The following is a 23,062-nucleotide window of genomic DNA, read 5'->3' as shown; positions in this document are numbered from 1 at the left end:
TCTGATGAGAAAAGAAGATGTTTTGGGCAAAGCAACTGTTCTCGGCTGACATGCCAGTCAAGCAGGACTTGCCCCTGTTTGCTTTTGTTTGGAGAGTGAAGAGTCATATCTGATATCTTCCCTGTAGCATCATCCTTGAGAAGGAGATGTTCCTACCACTTCAGGATTGTCCTGAAAAAAAAAAAAAGACTGTATATATGTTTTGTTGCTGTTATGCTACCAACCATAATAGAAATGCTCCAAATCAATTATATTGTGAGGGCAAATTTACCAGTATCAATAAAACATACGAGCAGAAAATTTATATTAAGTTTTCATTAAGACATTGCTTACAGAAGGGAAAACACAAAGCAGAACTTGGACTGGATCTGGTCTATTGCACCTAAGTAAAGGACTCTGGGGAGTGTTCAGGTCCTGGGACATGATGGCAGAGGAGGACCCGGGTGGGAGGGTTAGAGTGTTCTGTGGAAAACTGAGAAATGTTACATATGCATGTACCAGCTGCTGTGTTTTATTGTTAACTGTAAACCATTAATCCCCCCAATAAAGAAAAAAATGACATTACTTAATATGTTTTTTCCTGATGGATGGTACAGACTTGCTATCTAAGTACTTCCACTTGTGGTGTGTTTATTTCTACATGTAGTTAAGTTTCATAGTAGTCAATGGATGTTCTGGTTCCACTTAAATATTAGACACAGGATATGTGTATATGTGTGTATTTCTGTGTGTCTCACAAATCCATGGTTTTGCCTTCTGTAGTCGTATTACCTACTGTCCACCACAGTCTTATAATATTAACATACTATATTTTTTGAGAGAGACTACCTTCACATAACTTTTATTACAACATATTGTTATAATTCTATTATTAGTTGCTACTTTCTTACTGTGTCTACTTTATAAGCTAAACATTATGGTAAGTAAAAAAAATTAAAAAAGATTGCAAACTGATTCCCAAAAGCCTTGACTGAAACTCATATTTAAGGAATACTTAATACTAAAAACTGTCAGTTCACCTAGATATTGTAAATGACACTATCAACCTTTTATGATGCCAACCAAGAAAATGCCAGAGCTCTCACTTTAGGGAGATCTTGCTATTATTCTCAGAAGAGAATCATTCTAGAAGAAGAAGAAAAAAACTTGACTTGTGAATGCTTTTTACTTTGTTGCCAGATTCCCACGGTCAGTTCATTGGAGCAGATGGTGTGTTCCTTGTTGTCCCATATGGTTGAGGATGAAGCTGACAGGGAGGGCCACTTTGGTGAATGTTATCCCAGGTGGTCAGAGGCGCAAAGCTACCTGGTCCATGCTGTCAGTTGGTGGCAAGTCTACAGACAGGTACTTTCCCATATCCGAACACCTCTTCAGAGTGTTCATATCAGTGGCTGGGTGGTATTGTACTGGGCAGAGTGCATGCTACTATACCAAGTACCTGGGTTCAAGTCTCCATCCCCACCTGCAGGGGAACAGCTTCATGGGCAGTGAAACAGTACAGCAGGTGTCTTTCTTTCTCCCTCCCCATTTTTCTTTCTAATGAAAAGTAAAGAGTAAATAAAGGGGAGGGGGATGGTCATCAACTGTGGTGGCACCCAATACCAGTAATAACTCTGGTGATAAAAATTTAAAGAAAATGTAGTTACGACTGTCTGCTTGGTGGCACTGAATGTATCTGGCAGTGAGATGACCAAAAAATTCAACATCAGTGTGGTAGGGGGACATCGTCTCCTGGGTTGATCCACACTCACAGGCAGTAGAGAATTATTTAGCATACAAAGAAGCTTCTCATACAATGGTGACTTTTAATGATCTGTTCTAATGCAGTTTCTTCTTCTAGCGTTTGCCCTTCTTCCGTAGCCAGTCAACAGTGTCAGGTTGAAAGCTGTCAGGAGCTGCTTGTTGCTGGCTTTGAAAGTGACTGGGGTCCATGTGGATTCAGTCGGCTAGGAAGGATTGTCAGTTTCCCCAATGAATGGGTACTCACGGGATGCACCACGAGAAGGTCGATCCAATGCATCCCAATTCTAATGCAGTATCAGTGACATACTACAGTATTTAAGTTTAGATTCATCATCTTCAAGCCCATGACATAAAATGGTATTAATTTTGATCATCTTAAAGCCTATGCCTCTATGTATAGCAAACTTGTCAGCTTAGTTTCTAAGGTATGTATTTACTTCTTTTTTTAATTTTATTTATTTATTTTTTTATTGCCACCAGGATTATCTCTGGGGCTTAATGTTTGTGCAGTGAATCCATAGCTCCTGGCAACCATTTTTCTCCCTCCCTTCCTTCCTTCCTTCCTTCCTTCCCTCCCTCCCTCCCTCCTTCCTTCCTTCCTTCCTTCCTTCCTTCCTTCCTTCCTTCCTTCCTTTCCTTCCTTCCTCTCTTTCATTCTTTCCTCTTCCCCTTCTTCTCCTCCTCCTCCTTCTTCTCCTTCTTCTTTGCCCCTTTCTTATTTTTATTTGATAGGACAGAGAGAAATTGAAAAGGGAGGGGGAGGTAGAAAGGGAGAGGAAGAGAGACACCTGTAGACCCGCTTCATCACTTGTGAAGCTTTGCCCCTGCAGGTAGGGACTGAACCCCGGTCCTTGTGCATGGGAATGTGTGCACTCAACAGGTGTGTCACTACCTGATCCCTTTGTTTATTAGTACTTCTTTTGATGGGTTATCCTTCTCTTTTGGAAATGGTAATGGGGAGAAGGAAAGAAAAATAAAGGCTAGATCCCAAAGTTGAATGAATGTATCATAATTTGCAATCTTTGATTTTTGCAGTGGCTAAACTACTTTAGTATGCCAACAACATACAATGGGGGCTGTCTGTGTTTTAAACCAGTCTGCTAGTGTTTCTTAAAAGAGTGTCATAATTTTTAATTTATGTAGGTGTTCCATCAGTGGCAAAAGAGTAGCCTGGTCCAGATGGTACTAGCAGCGACTGGACATGGTCTGCAGGCTATAATGGACAAATATGAGGAAAGCCAGTCATGGAAGTTGCTGGAAATTTTGCACACTGGTCTTCTCCTTCTGAGTGATAGTTTGGCATCAGATGACCCCAAAGGCAACCATACCTCTCCAAAGATGTAAGACATATTTATTTTTAAATGATTGGGTAGGTTCAAAAACAATTGATTTTATTTATTTGTTTTTAAAATTTTATTTTTTTTATTGGTAGGTAAATACTGAGAGAAACTGAGAGGGGCAGGGGAGATAGAGAGGGAGAGAGACAGAGAGACACCTGCAGCCCTGCTTCACTGCTTGTATAGCTTCCCCCTGCAGGTGGGGACCAGGGACTTGAACCTGAATCCTTGTGCACAGTTGTGTGTGTGCCAGGTGCATCGCTGCCTGGCCCCAAAGCAATTGATTATAAAATGTTCATGATGAGACCATTGTTACTGAATTATGTCAAACTTCATAGAGAGATATTTTTCTAGCTAGCAGCTGGAAAATGCAGGGTACTTGGTAAAGTGCTTACCTTGCAGACATAAAGCTCTGAGTTCAAATCCTAGGACCACACAGGAACATCAAAGACATAGATTCGTTGGAATCCCCAAATGATGGAGCAATGCTTTATGTGCATTCTCTCGCTTTCTCTCTCTCCCTGCCTACTTTTCCCAATCTCACTCTCATGAAAAATAAATAACTAAAGCAAGGCTTGTGCAGTGGATTATCGAGGACCTGCCTGTGCTATGTTTGAAGGTTGAAACACTCTTACAAGGCAATAACTGTTAAGGAGTCAATATTCTGCATTTTATCTTTTATGTCTTTGACATTTATTTAAAAATGGACATAAGATTTTAGAGGTAATTTTTGTTTTTACTGTCACCAGGTTTTCACCATTTTGTATTGACGTTTTTCAGACAGAAAGTCAGACACAAAGAGAGAGAGAGAGAGAGAGAGAGAGAGAGAGAGAGAGAGAAAGAGAAAAGCTCCAAAGCTTCCTCTAATATGGAGGGAACTTGGTTTGAACCTGCACCACACGTGTGACAAAGTAGATGCACTATCCAGATGAACTATCATGCTGACTGCTTTATAGAGGTAGTTTAATATAAGAGAGCTATTTTTTTTTGAGTCTACTCAAATTTTTGTACTGTTGAAGTACTGTCATAATATCCAGACCTATTTTAGAAGCTGGAAAAGGCAGAACCATTATTGACATTCTTTCTTCCACAGCATGTCTTCCTTTATATCTCTGTACCACATTTTGGTAATTATTTTTGCATTATTTCAAACTATTTTACTGTGGAGAAATGACCAGGCAAGGTATCTCAGCATGCCAAGCTTGTGCTTGCTATAGAATTGTGCAGCCCCTGGCTTAATTACTCTGCATGACAACAAAGGTCTGTAACTCCTCAAACACTGATAGGTGTCAATGGAGTCACAGCTCCAGAATGCAAAAAGCCTGGCTATAGCCATTGTGACACCTGATGTGAATGAGGGTGTAACTTGCTAACTCACCATTCCAGCCACAGTCTACTGAGACTCCTTTAGGAATGCTGCTTAGGAGAGACCTTGAAACAAAGCATATTAGAGGAAAATTTATGTCTTTACTTTTCCCTATTAGTGCTGTTGCCCTATGCAGATTTCCCTGCTCCATTTGTTCCCCCAGCAAACTGTTCTAAAATTCTTTTGATTTATCTTTAAGTGCACTAATAAAAAGTAAGAAACCCAGTGATCACTGCTATACCACACACAGTCCTTCTTATCTCTGGCCTATTTTAAAAAAAATTTTATTTACTTTTTTGATGAGAGAAAGATATAGAGAAAGAAGGAACAAAGTCCTGCTTAGCTCTGGCTTATGGTGGTGCTGGGGATTGAACCTGAGGCCTCAGAGCTTCAGGCAGGAGAGTCTTTTTGTAGAACTATTATGCTATTTTTGAGCCCCATTTGGGATTCTATTTTTGTTTTTTAATTTTTTAAAAATTTCTTTATTGGGGAATTAATGTTTTACATTCAACAGTAAATACAATAGTTTGTATATGCATAACATTTCTCAGTTTTCCATATAACAGTACAAACCCCATTAGGTCCTCTGTCATCCTTCTTGGACCTGTATTCTCTCCCCTCCCCCCCACCCCAGAGTCTTTAACTTTGGTGCAATACCCTAATTCCAGTTCAGGTTCTACTTGTGTTTTCTCTTCTGATCTTGTTCTTCAACTTCTGCCTGAGAGTGAGATCATGCCATATTCATCCTTCTGTTTCTGACTTAATTCACTTAACATGAATTTTTTTTAAATTTTTAATTTATTTTTTATTTAAGAAAGGAAAAATTAACAAAACCATAGGGTAGGAGGGGTACAACTCCACACAATTCCCACCACCCAATCTCCATATCCCATCCTCTCCCCTGATAGCTTTCCCATTCTCTATTCCTCTGGGAGTATGGACCCACGGTCATTATGGGTTGCAGAAAGTGGAAGGTCTGGCTTCTGTAATTGCTTCCCCGCTGAACATGGATGTTGAGTGGTCAGTCCATACTCCCAGTCTGCCTTTCTCTTTCCCTAGTAGAGTGGGTCTCTGGGGAAGCAGAGCTCCAGGATACATTGGTGGGGTCTTCAGTCCAGGGAAGCCTGGCCAGCATCCTGATGGCATCTGGAACCTGGTGGCTGAAAAGAGAGTTAACATGCAAAGCCAAACAAATTGTTGAGTAATCATGGACCCAAAGGTTGGAATAGTGGAGAGGAAGTGTTGGGGGGGTACTCACTGCAAACTCTATTGTACTTCTGCTTTCAGGTATATATTTTGCACTAGTTTATGGATACCTGTGAACATATGCTCTCTCTCATAGAATCTGGTGTATATCTAGGTTTTGGGACTTTGTTAGAAAGTGAGCCACCTGGGATGGAATTAGAGAATGCTATGAAAGGAAAGGTCTCATCCGAGTAATGAAGCTGAAGGGTTGTCGTTCCACACCTGAAGTCTCTGGACACAGTCTGAGCTGAAGTATGTTGAGGTGGCAATCGTTGCGTTGATTAGGTTGTGATCGGCTGATGCAATATTATTTGATATAGATTTGGAGAGGCATGCGGGAAAGTGGGCCCCATCCTAGGGTTCCAGGACTGGGGGAAATATAGGCTCTATAGTGGAGATGTGAGGTTCCTGCTGTCTTAGGGTTCAAAAAGACAATGGATAGTCAATGTTATCATCATATTATTTGGTAATTGGGTTAACTTTGAAAAGTCTTTTGTTAGGGTTTGCTGTATAGTACCCAGTACCTTATATAGCGGTGCCACAAGTTGTTTCTGATTTACTGGGTCTAGGCTTTTGAGAGAGTCCGTATATCAAATACATAGCCTATATATTAAAAGACTCAGTCTGTGTTTTAAAAACTTCGAGACATACAATTAACTTTTCCCCTCTCATATTAATTAACTAGTGATTTATATGACTACACTTTACTAGGAGTGTACATAAACACCATTCCCACCACCAAAAGACTGTGTCACATCCCACCCACCCACCTCCACCCTCCACCGGCCCAGGAAGCCGCATGTCTACCCCTCACCACAGGGTTTTTACTTTGGTGCCCTACTTTCAATTTAGTCAGATCCTGCTTTTAGTTTCCCTTTCAGATCTTCTTTCTCAACTTCTGTTGATGAGTGGGATCATCCCATACTCATCTTTATCTTTCTGACTTAGCTCACTTAGCATAATTTCTTCTAGCTCTGTCCAAGATGGGTCAGAAGGTGGGTTCATTGTTCTTGTTAGCTGCATAGTATTCCATTGTGTATATATACCACAGCTTTCTCAGCCACTCATCTGGTGTTGGGCACCTGGGTTGCTTCCAGGTTTTAGCTATTATGAATTGTGCTGCTATGAACATAGGAGTACACACCTCTTTTTGCTTGGGTGTTATGGAGTCCTTGGGGTATAATCCCAGGAGAGGAATTACCGGATCATATGAAAGATCATGTCTAGCCCTGTGAGAGTATTCCAGACTTCTCTCCACAGAGGTTGTACCAATTTACATTCCCACCAGCAATGCAAAAGGGATCCTCTGTCCCCACAGCCTCTTCAGCATTTGTTGTTGCTGTCCTTTTTGATGTATGCCATTCTTACAGGAGTGAGGTGGTATCTCAGTGTTGTATTAATTTGCATTTCTCTGACAATCAGTGACCTAGAGCAGTTTTTCATGTGTTTGTTAACCTTTTGGATCTCCTCTGAGGTGAATGTTTTGTTTATATTCTCTGTCCATTTTTGGATGGGGTCATTTGCTTTTTTGGTGCTAAGTTTGCTGAGCTCTTTATATATTTTGGTGATTAGTTTCTTGTCTGATGTATGGCATGTGAAGATCTTCTCCCATTCTGTGAGGGGTCTCTTTGTTTAATAGTTTCTTTGGATGTGCAGAAGATTTTCAATTTGATGTAGTCCCATTGGTTTGTTTCTGCTTTAGTCTTCCTTGCAATTGGGTTTGATTCATCAAAGATGTCCTTGAGGTGTAAAAAGTGTTTTACCAATGGGAAAGTGTTTTACCAATGTTTTTCTCTAAGTATTTGATTGTTTGTGGTCTAACATCCAGGTCTTTGATCCATCTGGAGTTGATTTTTGTTTCTGGTGAGATAAAGTGGTTCAATTTCATTCTTCTGCATGTTTCAACCCAGTTTTCCCAGCACCATTTATTGAAGAGAGCCTCCTTCTTCCATTTAATGCTTTGGGCCCCCTTATCAAAGATTAGCTGTCCATAGTTGTGGGTATTTATTTCTGGGCTTTCAATTCTGTTCCTCTGGTCTGTGTGCCTATTTTTGTTACAGTACCATGCTGTTTTGATGATGATGGCTTTATAATATAGTTTGAGATCTGGGAGTGTGAAGCCTCCATTTCTGTTTCTTTTCCTCAAGATGTTTTTGGCAATTCTAGGTGTTTTCAGGTTCCAGATAAATGATTGTAGTGTTTCTTCTATTCTCTTAAAGAAGCTTGGCAGAACTTTGATGGGTATTGCATTAAATTTGTATATGGCTCTGGGGAGAATATTCATTTTGATGATATTTATTCTTCCAATCCATGAGCATGGGATATCTTTCCATTTCTTGGTATCAGTTTCTATTACCTTGAGTAGCGACTCATAGTTTTCAGTATACAAGTCTTTCACTTCTTTGGTCAACTTTATTCTTAGGTATTTTATTGATTTTGCTGAAACAGTAAATGGGAGTGCTTTCTGGATGTCTTCTTCTTCAGATTTAGTGTTTGTATAAAGAAATGCCACTGATTTTTGTACATTGATTTTATAGCCTGACACCTTGCTATATTGCCTAATAACTTCCAGTAGTTTTCTGCTGGATTCTTTAGGTTTTTCTATGTATACTATCATATCATCCGCAAATAGTGAGAACTTCACTTCTTCCCCTCCAATCTGTATTCCTTTGATTTCTTTCTCTTGCCTGACTTATATGGCAAGAACTTCCAATACTATGTTGAAGAGTATTGGTGACAGTGGACAGCCCTGTCTAGTCCCCGATCTGAGGGGGAATTCTTTCAGCTTCTGTCCATTGAGTATGATGTTGGCTGTATGTTTGCTATATATAGATTCCACTATCTTGAGGAATTTCCCATCTATTCCCATTTTTTGTAGAGTTTTGAGCATGAATGGGTATTGGAACAAGTTTTTTGGTATGCTGCTGTATCCGGTTGGCCAAGATCTTGTTTAATATTTTGGCATCTATGTTCATCAGAGATATTGGCCTGTAGTTTTCCTTTTTTGTTGTGTCCCTATCTGCTTTTGGTATCAAGGTGATGTTGGCTTCATAGAAGGTGGAAGGGAGGAGTATTCCTGTTCCTTCAATCTTATGGAAAATCTTAAGAAGTATGGGTACTAACTGTTTCCTGAAAGTTTTGTAGAATACATTTGTGAAGCCATCTGGTCTAGGCCTTTTGTTGTTGGGGAGATTCTTAATAATAGTTTCATTTTTTTTGTCTGTGATTGGTGCATTTCGGTTTTGTAGTTCTTCTTGGTTCAGTTTTGGAAGGGCATCTGTTTCTAGGAATGCTTCCATTTCTTCCAGATTCTCTAACTTGGTGGCGTATAGTTCTTCATAGAAGTTTCTCCTACCTTATGCTTTTGTTCACTAATCCTTTCTTAAATAAAAAATTTAAAAAAAAAAAGAAGTTTCTCATGATTTTCTGGATTTCTGTGGTGTCAGTTGTGATATCTCCTCCATCGTTTACAGTTCTATTAATTTCAGTCTTCTCTCTTTTTTGTTTGGTGAGTCTGGCTAGGGGTTTGTAAATTTTGTTTAATCTTTCAAAGAACCAACGTTTGGCTTCATTGATCTTTTGTATGGTTCTCTTATTTTCGATGTTGTTTATGTCTGCTCTAATTTTAGTGATTTCTATCCTTCTGGTTGCTTTAGGGTTCCTTTGTTCCTCTTCCTCTAAGTCCTTGAGGTGTGCAATAAGGTCATTCATTTTAGCTTCTTCTTGTTGTTTAATATGTGATTGTATGGCTAAAGTTTCCCTCTCAATACTGCTTTAGCTGTGTCCCAAATATTTTGATAGGTTGTGTCTTCATTTTCATTTGTTTCCAGGAACATTTGAATTTCTTGCTTGAGTGACTCTCTGACCCAGTGGTTCTTAAGGAGTATGTTGTTTAGTTTCCAAATTCTGTGATTTTTAATAATTCTCTCTTTGTTGTTGAATGTTAGTTTTACTCCACTGTGGTCTGAGAAGATACTTGGGATGATTTCAATGTTCTTGAATTTATTGATGTTGTATTTGTGGCCTAACATGTGGTCTATCCTTGAGTATGTGTTATGTGGATTTGAAAAGAATGTGTATTCTAGTTTTTTGGGGTGAAGGACTCTGAAAATATCCAAAAGGTCTAGTCTGTCAATCTCTTCATTTAATTCTCTTACGTATTTGTTGATTCTGTGTTTTGTTGATCTAAGTGTGAGAGTGGGTTGTTAAGTCTCCCACTATTATTGCATTACTATTGATGTATTTTTGAAGTTCTTTTCAATAGGTGCTTGATGTATTTAGATGGTCCCTCATTGGGTGCATAGATGTTAATAATTGTTAAGTCTTCTTGGCTGATTGATCCTCTAATAATTATAACCATTATGCTATCTACTCCTGCCCTTGTAACTGGAGATTTTATGAGAAATGTTCAGTGCTCTCCCAGGGAACTTCATTTTTAATCTATCAACTCTTACTTGCTACAGGTAATCTACTTTCGGTTTTGGGACTAAAAAAAAAGTTTAATGCATTTTCAGTTCCTAAAAGAACCCTTCAAATCAGTGAGAGACTCAAGCAATCCCATCTCTCAGGAACCTGGTTAGTGTGGTGAAGTGGGGCTTTTTAGTAGATGAGAACACTTCTCAAACTGGGGGGGGGGTAATCATTTCCTGGGAGTAGGCTTTTCATTTCTCCTGGTGGACTGTGGGCTGGTCTGAAGTCTGTGTCACTTGTTTCTTTATGTTCTCCCTCAGATTATTCCACCTCCAGAAACTGCAGAGTGTTCTTCAAAGTCTACCCCAGTGGCCCATGCTGAAGAGAGAGCTTCAGCTCAGTGGAACCCTGAGAAATGTGATTGCCCAGGATTTACATTTTCTTCAAGGTACACTAGCCTGGTGTTATTTGTTACCTTCTCACTAGGAGCAAATGTGACGTTTATTAGGGGGTGGACTTGGAGCCACCTGGTACCTGTGCCAGTTCTGGAGATCAGTTGCATCCATGTTGCATACATATTTATGTTTTACTGTGTGTGCCCTGGGGAGTGCAAATAACTGCTAGCTAGGACTGAATAAATAGTACCATCATAGCGAGGAGTGTACCTTTCTGCTCACTGGCCAATGACCATGATAGGCAGCCTCCCTCCCTCCTTCCCTGTCCTTCCTTCCTTCCTTCCTTCCTTCCTTCCTTCCTTCCTTCCTTCCTTCCTTCCTTCCTTCCTCCCTCCCTTCTTTTTTTCCTTCTTCCCATCTTTCTTTTCTTACCCCCTTCCTTCCCTCCCTCCCTGTCTGTCTCCCTCCCTCTTTCTTCCTTTCTTTCTATAGAAACAGAGATAAGGAGAAGGAGGTAGACAGAAGATAATGAGAAGGGAGAAAAGAGAGACATCTACAGCACTGTTTCACTGTGCTTATGAAGTTTACCCCCTGCCTCCCACCCCCCGTAGGTGGGGAGTTAGGACTTGAACCCTTGTCTTACATACAGTAACATATGTGCTCAACTGAATGTGCCACCATGAAGCCTCCCATATTCTGATGTTCAGATTCACACCTGCATCCATTTTCTCTGCATGAAGACCTGAGTTTGAGTCATGGGTTAGGACAGGGAACATCCTACAAAAGGGAAACTTCATAAGTAGTGGAGTAGTATGGTATCTCTCATTCTTTTTCTTTTTTTAATATTTATTTGTTTATTTTCCCTTTTATTGCCCTTGTTGTTTTTCATTGTTGTTGTAGTTACTATTGTTGTTGTTATTGATGTCATTGTTAGGGCAGTGAGAATTTGAAAGAGGAGGGGAAGACATAGAGGGGGAGAGAAAGACAGACACCTGCAGACCTGCTTCACCTGCAGGTGGGGAGCCAGGAGCTTGAACCAGGATCCTTATGCTGGTTCTTGCGCTTTGCATCACGTGCACTTAACCTGCTGCACTACTGCCCGACTCCCTCTCAGTCTTTTTTAATTGAATTTTTGTTAGTGATTTCCAAGATTATAAAATAATAGAGACATATTTCTATACCACTTTCACCACCAAAGTTCTGTGCCCCCACTCCCCTCTAGTGGTAACCACCAGACTTCTCCCAAGGTCACAGATAATGTGTTGACTGTATATACACATTTCTTCCTCAAGTTCATGCGTTTCATTTCTCTGCAGTCCACATGTGAGTGAAATCATCCAGTAGTTGCCTATTATATCCTTACTTCACTAGCCAAAATCACTGCTAGTTTCATTTATTTTTGTCTCAAACGACACAATAGCCGTAACAGCTGACTAGTACTCCATTGAGTGTATGTTCTATGCTTTGTTCTTCTTTTTGTATTTGTAAGACTAAAATGAGTGAGTTTCACTCAATTTCCACTGTTAAAGCCCCCACCCCCCAAGTATTCCTCATAAGGTTTTAGTTTTTTTCCTGATATTTTGAGTTTTTGTTCAGGAAAATGAATAGACATGCATCAGAGACACAAGTGGGCCATTCAGGCAAAGATGGCTGCCCCCATGTGGAAGCTGATGACCATTTTTATTCACTTCTAAGGCTCCACATTCACTTCCTTTATAGGCTGCACCTACACCTGTTATAACTTCTGGATGTGATTCCCTTACTCCCACTCTCTGTTTCTCCTTGTCTCTGTCTCCCTGTCTCTGTCTAGAAGAAAGAAAAAAATGGCTGCCAGGAGCAGTAGAGCCTGAGATAGACCTGGTAGCAAAAAATAAATAAATAAATAAAATAAAGTAAAATAAAAATCAAAGTCAGACCTTCCTGTAGCTTTGATTCTACCTCATGAATCTTCAGAAGAAATGAAATGGTGCTGCTTTCATTTTTCATATCTTTCCTATCTCAGAGAGACAATAAGATGTCTGACAATATTTCCACCTTGGTGAAGTGCATGTTTTCAGAATTCAGTGTATTGATTCATGGTCATGTACAGATGCCGGACTTCAAGTAGGCTACCTTTGGTGAATGAAATGTCAATGTGTGAATCTTACAGAAGTCTTCATTCCCCTGAAAACTTCAGTAAAGGACCCTGGACTTGACCAGATGGGACTGGAAATAGATGTGTTCTTTGGGATGTTAAAGCAGGTAAAGCATTTTGGAGGATTCCAAATAAGCAACTTGATGAAGCATTCAAATAGCTCTTGCAATATTCAGTTAGGCTTTTTTTTTTTTTGTGGATTGTGCTGGCAAAATAAAAAGAGCAGTAGGCAGGTTTACATAAATATCTGTGTGCCATTTTAAAAACCATAGTTAATGCCTAGTTTTATGTGAAGTTCTCTGGCTCTTGGAGAATAGTTCTAAGTCTCTTTTGTTTTACCCCCACCATATTCATTGATCTTTTAGCTGTTGATGAAGAATGCTACTGATGTGTGTCTAAGTGGGTGCTGGTCTGAGAGGGAGGCCTTCCTGAGCCCTGGGAACTTCAGTGAACAGGAGGAAGACCTTTGGAAGCTCTTGTGTCTGCACAACTCCTCCAGTAGTTTAATCAAGCGACTTGATTTAGTAAAAGATGCTGTAAGTACTGCACTTTCTACCCTTTGCTAAGAACACTGAGGACTTCACTTTTCAGATGACATTAATGGAAGATACTAATTTTTTTAATGATAAATAATTTTTATTAATTTCTTTTGTAATATTTTATTTTAATCATAGAGAGAGAAAAAACAAAAACAGAGCAAGACCAGCACTGCTCTGCTCTGAATTAGGGTGGTGATGGGACTTGGACCTGCGACCTGAGAGCCTCAGGCATAACCATTATGCTGTTTGCCCAGTTCAGATACTAATTGTTAACTTAGAACTTTATAAAGCTTGTGCTGAAATCAGTGACTCTCATCTATGGAGTCTCTATTCTGCATAAATGAAACTCCTACTACTCACTCAGAAAGTAGCAGGAGTGGGCTGTACCAGTCTCTTGTGCTATTTTTTCCTTCATTTTTGGGTAATGGAGTCACTGCCAAGCTTGATAATTTTGAGAAATACTGAAAGTATGACTCTCAGGGAGTCTGATCCGTGGTGGAGGAGGGGTGGGTAGAGTTGCTTTTATAGATGGTCTTGATAATTGGGGCCCCAGGGCTTTACTGCTGGTTGAGATTTTATCTTGGGATCTATCCACTTGAACCTAGTAAAGATTCACTTTTAGAAATTTCACTTGGCGATCAGAGACTGACATTAGGATCTTCAGTGCATAGTGTGGTATATCCCCTGCTATTTTAAGGAAGGGTAGATACAGACTGAAGCCTGGCAGTGGGGCACCTAATTAGCACATACATTACCATGAGTGGGGATCTGAGTTCAAACCCCAACTCCTCACCTGCAGGGGGAAGCTTCATAAGCAGAGAAGATCTGCAAGTATCTCTCTTTCTCCCTTTCTACCTCTCCCACTCCTTTCAATTTCTATGTGTTCTATCAGATTAAAAAAAAAAAAAGGCTGCTGGGAGCAGTGGTTTTGCCATGAAGGCACCAAGCCCCAGCAATACCCCTGTTCATAATTAGAAAGAAAAGACTACATATCTTGTGATTTTATGTGTTATAAATATTGTTCTTCTTCTTTTCCTTTTTTTTTTCTGTGAAGCATTGTCTTTTGCAAGAGGTCATCACTGACCACACAAATATGACCGTCTCAATCCCTGAAGAATACCTGGGCTGGGAGGAGCTGCAGAAGCAGTTGTTGGAAGTGAGCCTTTCTTGCTCTCAGCTCGCGAGGTCCTTGGGAGTAGATGTCTCACCTGGGGATGCTGCATTATCTGGTGCCTGTAGGGACTTTCTTGTCTCCACATTGTAAGTATGTGTCTTATGGAAAATGTTAGGATAGTTTGAAATAAAAATGATACCTGCTACTCTTCGCCATTCAGCTGACATCAATAGTACATTCCATACTTAACACATGGAATAAAGAAATGCTTAATTTTTATTTAAAAATTTAATTGAGGTTGGGTAGAGTTCACATGTGTGAGGACCCAAGTTCAAATCTCCCCTGTCTCCATCGGCAGGTGGGAAGCTCCATGAGCAATGGAACAGTGCTGCAGGTGTTTTCCTCTCCCTCCCTCCCTGTGTCTCTCTCTGTCTTTCAAGCTCTATAAAAACATGAAAGAGAAGGGGCCAGGAGGTTGTACACCTGATTGAGTGCACATGTTACGATGCATAAGGACCCGGTTCAAACCCCTAGCCTCCACCTACACGGAGGAAGCTTCATGAGTTGTGAAGCAGGTCCGCAGATAACACTCTGTCTCTTTCCCTCTCTTTCTCCCCCTTTTCTCAATTTCTCTTTGTATTTATCCAATATTAAGTAAATAAAAATATGAAAAAATAAAATAAATGTTTATAAATACAAATATGAAAGAGAGAGCGAAAAGGGAAAACTGGCTGCCAGGATTGGTGGAGGCGTGCATCACTGAGTCCTAGTGATATCCTTGGTGTCAGTAAATAAAGGAATAGATAAAAGCTTAACTTATTTGCTACTTTGGGGAAATATTTGCAAAACATAATATGTTAAATACTTAGTTTAAATTGTCACTATTGGCTTCATCTTTCTTAAGAAGTCTGGGATTCTTGTCTAGTCAAAGATATGAATATGTTGAGGCTTTTATTATATCACTTAGAATTTAGACATTTATTGCCATTGGGAAATTTCTCTTGGGAACTGTTGTTTCTCCTTAAAATTTGTTTTGTTTTTAGTATGACACTGTGATTGGCATATGTGATCAATTTTCCTTCTTTTTGGTTATTAGTCAATATGCCAAATAGGGAATCTGTTTTTTTAGTTTCAAAACATACATTCATTAATTTTCTTTCTTTTTTTAAAATTTATTTATTTCCTATGACAGAGAGAAATTTAGAGGGAAAGGGGTAGAGAGGGAAAGAGACAGAGAGATACCTCCAGATCTGCTTCACTACTCGTGAAGATTTCCCCCTGCAAGTGGGGGCCACAGGCTTGAACCTGCTTCCTGTGCACTGTAATGTGTACTCTTAACCAGGTGTGCTACCACCCAGCCCCATATTCCTTAATTTTCTATCATAGTATTTATTTATTTATTTTTAATATTTATTTATTCCCTTTTGTTGCCCTTGTTGTTTTATTGTTGTAGTTATTATTGTTGTTACTGATGTCATCATTGTTGCACAGGACAGAGAGAAATGGAGAGAGGAGGGGGAAAGATAGACCTGTAGATCTGCTTCACCACTTGTGAAGTGACCCCCCCACAGGTCTATTATAGTATTTAAATGTCTTTTCTCTTGATTTTCTCTTGAATTGTTCCCATAAGGGGGCTTCCTCATTTATCAGATCAGGGTATGGGAATTCATAAACACATAATGGAATATTAAGAAAAATATTTCAATTAAAATTTTTTTTGCATAAATAGACTGGCAGGCATTTGTATGTATTTAGATGAATTTGTAGTGATGTGGTTTCTCGAAAACCATGATTAAACTTTCATCGTCTCTCTGTGTTCTTTTTCTTTTTTTTTCTGGGCTCTTTTTTATTGCAGAATATTTCACACATTCAAAAGAACACAGCCATCCTTGGAACAAACGCTCTATTGGAATGTATTCATAGACTTTATCAGGAAGACTTGTGAAGTGGCTCGATATGCAAATGTGCAAAGTAGTTTCCCTCTGAGTCCCTTTGGTAAGTTAATGGTCTTTTTGTATAGCCATTATGCTATCTCCCCAGTCCTATTTTTCTATATTTTAATTAGTGATTTATTAATAGTTTACAAGATTATAAAATTACATGGTATATTCACATTGCAGTCACCACCAAAGTTCTACATAGTGTTCCCCCTCAAGTGATAACCCCTTTTTGTAATTCTCACAAAGTTTTAGAGACTATTTGCCACTTTTTTCTTTTTTGCAAGTTCATGTGTTTCAGTTACCTATATTCCACATATAAGCAAAGCTTTCAGGGAGCTGTCGTCACTTCCTTACTTCAATGAACATAATCATTTCCAGTTCTATTCATTTTGTCCTGAAGGGCACACTATTGCCTTTTTAAAAATTGCAAAATTGTTCTTATTCTTTTATCTTAGGAAAGTAATATTATTTTCCCTTAGTGTTGTTTTTGCCTTAAAAATCATCATTATCTAGGCTTGGGTGATAGCATAATGTTTATGCAAAATGATGATCATGCCTGAAGCTCTGAGGTCCCAGGATCAATCCCTAGAAACACCAGAGCTGAGTAGTGCTGTTTTTTAAAATCTGTATTATCTGATTTTAGTATGTTCATTAATATTATTATTAGCTGGTATTTACACGTACTCCTAAATACCTTATGATTTTGATATTACTGCAAATAAAGTTTTTTCTTAATTGTTAATGTATAAAAAACAACTGATTTTTCTTTGCATTTTTATTAGTGATTTAATAGTGATTCACATGATTATAAGATAGTAGAGGTGTTGTCACCACTAATGTTTTGTGTCCCTACACCCCCAGTGATAATCACTATAGATCTCCCAAGATCTTAGATATGGGCTGACTTTTTTTCTTCTTCCAAGTTGATTATTTCAGTACTCTATATTCCACATATGACTGAAACTGATTTTTTTGTTGATTAAAAAAATTATTTATAAAAAGGAAACACTGACAAAAACCATATGAGAAGAGGGGTACAACCCCACAAAATTCCCACCATCAGATTTTTTCTTGATTTTATACCCTACAACTTGCTCAATTTCTTATATTTAATATATATTCATAATATATACACATATATATTCCTTATAGCCACCAAGGTTATCAATGGTGCTCATTGTCTGTGAATCTACTACTTCCGGTGGATGTTTTTTCCCCTCCTTTTTTTTTTAATTCTTTTTATTAATAAGGCAGAGAGAAACTGAGAGGGGAGAGGGACAGTATGCAATAAAAAAGCATACAGACTATTTGAAACTCTGGTTGATGTTTCTTCCTCCAGAGAGTCTTTTGTTTCTGACAAGTATATAGAGTGGGGACCTGCCACCTTCACTCAGTAAGACATTGAGCTATTTTTCAAGCACAGCATCAGTGTTTGTAGGAACTTGTGTTCCAGTCAGTTCTCCCCACTTGTACAGCCCTCTGTAATTTTAGCAAAGTCACTGCATATTTTTTTCCTGGCATGGCCTGGATCTCTATTTCTTTATAAGTCTTGGGAGACTGTGGAAAATGCTTCCCATTTTTCTTTTTAGTACCTTAGGCTTTTGCTTTTGGATGTAGCAACTGCTTTCTATGGAACAGTGATTTCAAATGCTGGTGTGTGTGTGTGTGTGTGTGTGTGTGTGTGTGGCGGGGTGGGCTGGGAGAGGGTTGGTCATTTCTCTTGCTTTGCTGCTTCTTGGGATCCTGGCCCAACACAACTCTACCACCTTGTTAAGTCTCATCAGAGAGTTACCAATATTTTGTCCCACCTCTCTGAAATTGATTGATTCATCACTGGAGTTTCACTGTTTGGCAAAGACTTTTTCAGAGAGAAAATAAGAGGCAGAGACAAGAGGCTGAGGGAGAGAGGAAAAGCTGCCACAGTACTGAAGTTTCTCGCAGTGCCTTGGACACACTGCAAAGCAAGCGGCCTCAGAGTTGAGCTGTCTTGCTGGCCTGGTCACAAATACATGCACACATACACATATGCATGCACACATATACATACATACATACATACAAACATATTCACATTAACGGTGCCTCACTACACAGGACAAATTTCTTTCAGAGAGATGGAGACAGAAGCAGAGAGATAGCACAGAACCGAAGCATATGCCATGGTGGAAGAGCCCCTCCAATGTGATGCCAGGTAGCCAGAGCTCTGAGCACAGCAGAGCATGCGCCCTACCAGTGAGCTATTTCTCCAGTTCTCATTATTCTTTTTATTTATTTATTTATATTTTTAAATTAATTAATTAATTTACTCCCGTTTGTTGCCCTTATTGTTTTATTGTTGTCATTGTTGTTGGATAGGACAGAGAGAAATGGAGAGAGGAGGGGAAGACAGAGAGGGGGAGAGAAAGATAGATACTTGCAGACCTGCTTTACTGCTTGTGAAGCGACTCTCCTGCAGGTGGGGAACCTGGGGTGGGGGGGGGGCTGGAGCAGGGATCCTTTCACCAGTCCTGCGCTTTGTGCCATGTGCACTTAGCCCGCTGCGCTACCACTGACTCCCTTTTTAATTTTTTTAAATTACTTTATTTACTGGATAGAGACAGTCCAAGATGGGTCAGAAAATGTGGGTTCATTGTTCTTAATAGCTGCATAGTATTCCATTGTGTATATATACCACAGCTGTCTCAGCCACTCATCTGTTGTTGGGCACCTGGGTTGCTTCCAGGTTTTAGCTATTACGAATTGTGCTGCTATGAACATAAGTGTACACATATCTTTTTGGTTGGGTGTTATGGAGTCCTTGGTGTATATCCCTAAGAGAGGAATTACTGAGTCAGATGGAAGGTCCATGTCTAGCCTTGTGAGAGTTCTTCAGACAGCTCTCCACAGGGGTTGAATCAATTTACATTCCCACCAGCAGTGCAGAAGGGTTCCTCTGTCTCCACAGCCTCCCCAGCATTTGTTGTTGCTGTCCTTTTTGATGTATGCCATTCTCACAGGAGTGAGGTGGTATCTCAGTGTTGTCTTAATTTGCATTTCTCTGACAATCAGTGACCTGGAGCCATTTTTCATGTGTTTGTTAGCCTTTTGGATCTCTTCTGTAGTGAATGTTCTGTTCATATCCTCTGCCCATTTTTGGGTGGGGGTCATTTGTTTTTTTGTTGCTAAGTTTGCTGAGCTCTTTTTATATTTTGGTTATTAGTCTCTTGTCTTATGTATGGCATGTGAAGATCTCCCATTCTGTGTTGGGTCTCCTTGTTTGTGTGATAGTTTCTTTGGCTGTGCAGAAGTTTTTCAGTTTGGTGTAGTCTTATTGGTTTGTTTCTGCTTTAGTCTTCCTTGCAATTGGGTTTGTATCATCAAAGATTTCCTTGAGGTTTAGGTGGGAAAGTGTTCCCCCCATGTTTTCCTCTAAGTATTTGATAGTTTCTGGTATAACATCCTGGCCCTTCATCCATTTGGAGTTGATTTTTGTTTTGGGTGAGATAAAGTGGTTCAGTTTCATTCTTCTGCATGTTTCAACCCAGTTTTCCCATCACCATTTATTGAAGAGAGCTTCCTTTCTCCATCTAATACTTTGGGCCCCCTTACCAAAGATTAGATGTCCATAGGTGTGGTTGTTTATTTCTGGGCTTTCAGTTCTGTTCCACTGGTCTGTGTGCCTATTTTTGTTCCAGTACCATGCTGTTTTGATGATGATGGCTTTATAATATAGTTTGAGATCTGGGAGTGTGATGCCTCATTTCTGTTTCTTTTCCTCAAGATTGTTTTGTCAATTCTGGGTGTTTTCTGGTTCCAGATAAATGACTGTAGTTTTTGTTCTATTCTCTTAAAGAGGCTTGGTGGAACTTTGATGGGTATCACATTAAATTTGTATATGGCTGGCTCTTCCAATCCATGAGCATGGGGTGTCTTTCCATTTCTTGGTATCATTTTTTATTTTCTTAGTAGTGATTCATAGTTTTCAATATACAAGTCTTTCACTTCTTTGGTCAGGTTTATTCCTAGGTATTTTATTGATTTTGCTGCAACAGTGAATGGGAGAGATTTCTGGATGTCTTCTTCTTCATATTTAGTGTTTGCATAAAGAAATGCCACTGATTTTTGTACATTGATTTTATAGCCTGACACCTTACTATATTGCCTTATAACTTCCAGTAGTTTTCTGCTGGATTCTTTAGGTTTATTCGATGTATACTATCATATCATCTGCAAATAGTGTGAGCTTGACTTCTTCCCTTCCAATCTGTATTCCTTTGATATCTTTCTCTTGCCTAATTACTATGGAAATAACTTCTAATACTATGTTGAAGAGTAATGGTGGCAGTGGACAGCCCTGTCTAGTCCCCGATCTGAGGGGGAATGTTTTCAGCTTCTGTCCATTGAGTATAATGTTGACTTTAGGTTTGCTACATATGAACTCCACTATCTTGAGGAAGAGAAATGACTTTTTAACCATATCTAGTCTTATCTTGACTTATAAACTTAGTATGTCTCTCCACTTTCTTATGCATTGTTTAATATCTCTTAGCAATTTATGGTACTTTTCATTCTAAAATTTTTCCACTAAGTTTTTTTTATCATATTATGTTGTGTACCAGTACTAATGTTATGGAAATATCTGCAGTGTTACAATGTTATTCAAGTGTAACAGCTCAAAAGTGTTACAGCTCCAGGGTGTAGCAGTTCCAAAGAGCCATGCAGAGACCTCATGGAGGGAAGCAAGATACTTCATTACACTTGCAGAGTCAGGAGGTCCCCTGCCATACTTGGCTCTTCATTAAGTCTTTGTCAGACTTCTCTCTAAGAAGTAAAATTTTGATTCTATAAATGTTCATATCTTAATACAACATTTAGTGTCATATTTATGATAAACCAAACTTGAATAACTGGGGTCAAATAGACTAGATTGTCTTTTCTTATTGCATTCACATTGCTAAAATTTTAACAGTTTGCATCTGTGCTATAAGGAATATAAATCTGTAATTTTGTTTTTCTGTTAATATTTTTGTGCTATTTTGATGTCGGGTAATCTTGCTCTCATATAATGAGCTAAGAAAGTATTCTGTTTCTTTGACATTTCAGTAGTGTTATTATTCCTAGCTTTAACATTTGGTAGAAAGCTCTCATGGGTCGTCTAGGTATTTTGTTTTCCTTGTGGGGACATCTTAAGCTATGAGTTATTATTATTTTTTTATTGATTTAGGGCTATTCAGTTTATCTGTGTCTTTTTGAGTAAGCACTTGTGTCTTTCATGGGCTTTGTCTCTTTTATCAAAATTGTCCAATTTAGTGTCATTAATGTTTTTCATAATATTCTATTGTTATTCTTCTAGCACTATAGAGTGTGTAGCAGTATTACCTCCTTAATATCTGATACTGATATTTTGCACTTCCCCACCCCCTCAGTCATTTTGTCTAGAATTTATTAGGGGTATTGATCTTTTCAATGAGAAAAAACTTTGATTTTGTTATTGCTTCTATATTGTGTTTTCCAATTCCTTAATTCTTTGATCTTTGTTATCTTCTTCTACTTTGTGTTTAACTGACTCTTCATTTCTTGCTTTTCAACTGGAAATTGAATTCATTCACTTGCAGTCTTTTTTTTTTTTCCTCCAGTTGCAAGGGCTCAGTGCTTGCTCTATGAATCCACTGCTTCTGGTGCCTCCCCACCCCTTTTATTTGATAGGAAAGAGAGTAACTGAGAGAGGAGGGATATATATGGAGAAAGATAGGTAGACGCCTCCTTCACTGCTTGTGGAACGTTCCCCCTACAGGTGGGAAGTGGAGGCTAGAACCCTGGGTCCTTGTGCATATCCTTGAACTTTTTACTATCTGTGCTTAACTGGGTGTACCACTGACCAGCCCCCATTTGAAGTCTTTATTGTCTTTTAATGAAGAGACTTGTGGGTCTAAATTCTTTGCTACTTTTTTTTTCTTTTGTGGCAGCTTTATCCACCCTGCCACCTCCTAGACCACTAACCGTATCATTTTATAATTTTATAAATCACTAATTTAAAAAAAGGAAAAACAAAAAAGAAAAAGAGAGAAAGAAAGAAGGAACGAGGGAAAAGACAGAAAAGAAGTCTGTCATTTAGGGTGCTCATTTCCAGATTTGGTAGACTGGGCAAAAGTAGCATTTAGCATAAATATAAATATTTACCTCTACTAGCATAAACCACTTTCTATTAAATGTGCAAAACAACAACAACAACAACAAACAATAGATTCTTGGACACATCTCTTTTATTTCTAGCTAGGTTTCTCTGCTCTCGGGCCATTTATTTATTTTAAATTAATTTTATTTGTTTATTGAATAGAGACAGCCCAAAATAAAGAGAGATGGAGAAGATAAAGAGGGAAAGAGGGAGACACCTGGAGCACTGCCTCATCACTTGCAAAGTTTTTCCCCTTGCAGACGGGGACCTGGGGCTTGAGCCTGGGTTCCTGTGCATTTGTAAGATGTACACTCACAGATGTACCCCTACACTCCCACCCAGGCCATTTTTTCTTACATGGACCAGTCCTCAACTAAACATTAGGCCACTTGCTCCTTGCTGGCCACCTGTCCTGTGCACTCCTGCTGTCCTTTGTACTCTAAACTTAACTCTGGATGTCTACTGGATTCTGACTCCCTCTGCCTCCATGAGAAACAGTTTGGCAGCAATCTGGGATTCTTGTGGGTCTTGCCTGCTTTTTTTTTTTTTTTTTTTTCTGTCCTTCCTGAATCATTATTCTCCATGATTTGATGTTCAGTGATGCTTCTTCTTGTTTACAGCAGAAGTTAGAAGAGATGAATTTCTATAATCAATTCTCTTTTGTGACATTGTCAACCATATTAAA

General features: G+C 39.1%; 1 protein-coding gene across 1 annotated transcript in view; it reads left to right on the top strand.

Moving 5' to 3' along the window:
• ABCA13 (ATP binding cassette subfamily A member 13) overlaps positions 1-23,062 on the top strand; it is a 594,731-nt gene that overhangs the window by 83,620 nt on the left and 488,049 nt on the right. The window contains 7 exon segments of the mRNA XM_007524553.2: positions 1,180-1,344; positions 2,887-3,083; positions 10,422-10,549; positions 12,646-12,737; positions 12,996-13,166; positions 14,224-14,429; positions 16,139-16,278. Of these exon segments, the coding sequence (XP_007524615.1) occupies positions 1,180-1,344; positions 2,887-3,083; positions 10,422-10,549; positions 12,646-12,737; positions 12,996-13,166; positions 14,224-14,429; positions 16,139-16,278 (1,099 nt within the window).

This window comes from Erinaceus europaeus, chromosome 14 (genome assembly GCF_950295315.1).
Source record: "Erinaceus europaeus chromosome 14, mEriEur2.1, whole genome shotgun sequence".
Classification (NCBI taxonomy): domain Eukaryota; kingdom Metazoa; phylum Chordata; class Mammalia; order Eulipotyphla; family Erinaceidae; genus Erinaceus; species Erinaceus europaeus.
The sequence above is the reverse complement of the archived record's forward strand: the minus strand, read 5'-3'. Positions and strand labels throughout refer to the sequence as shown.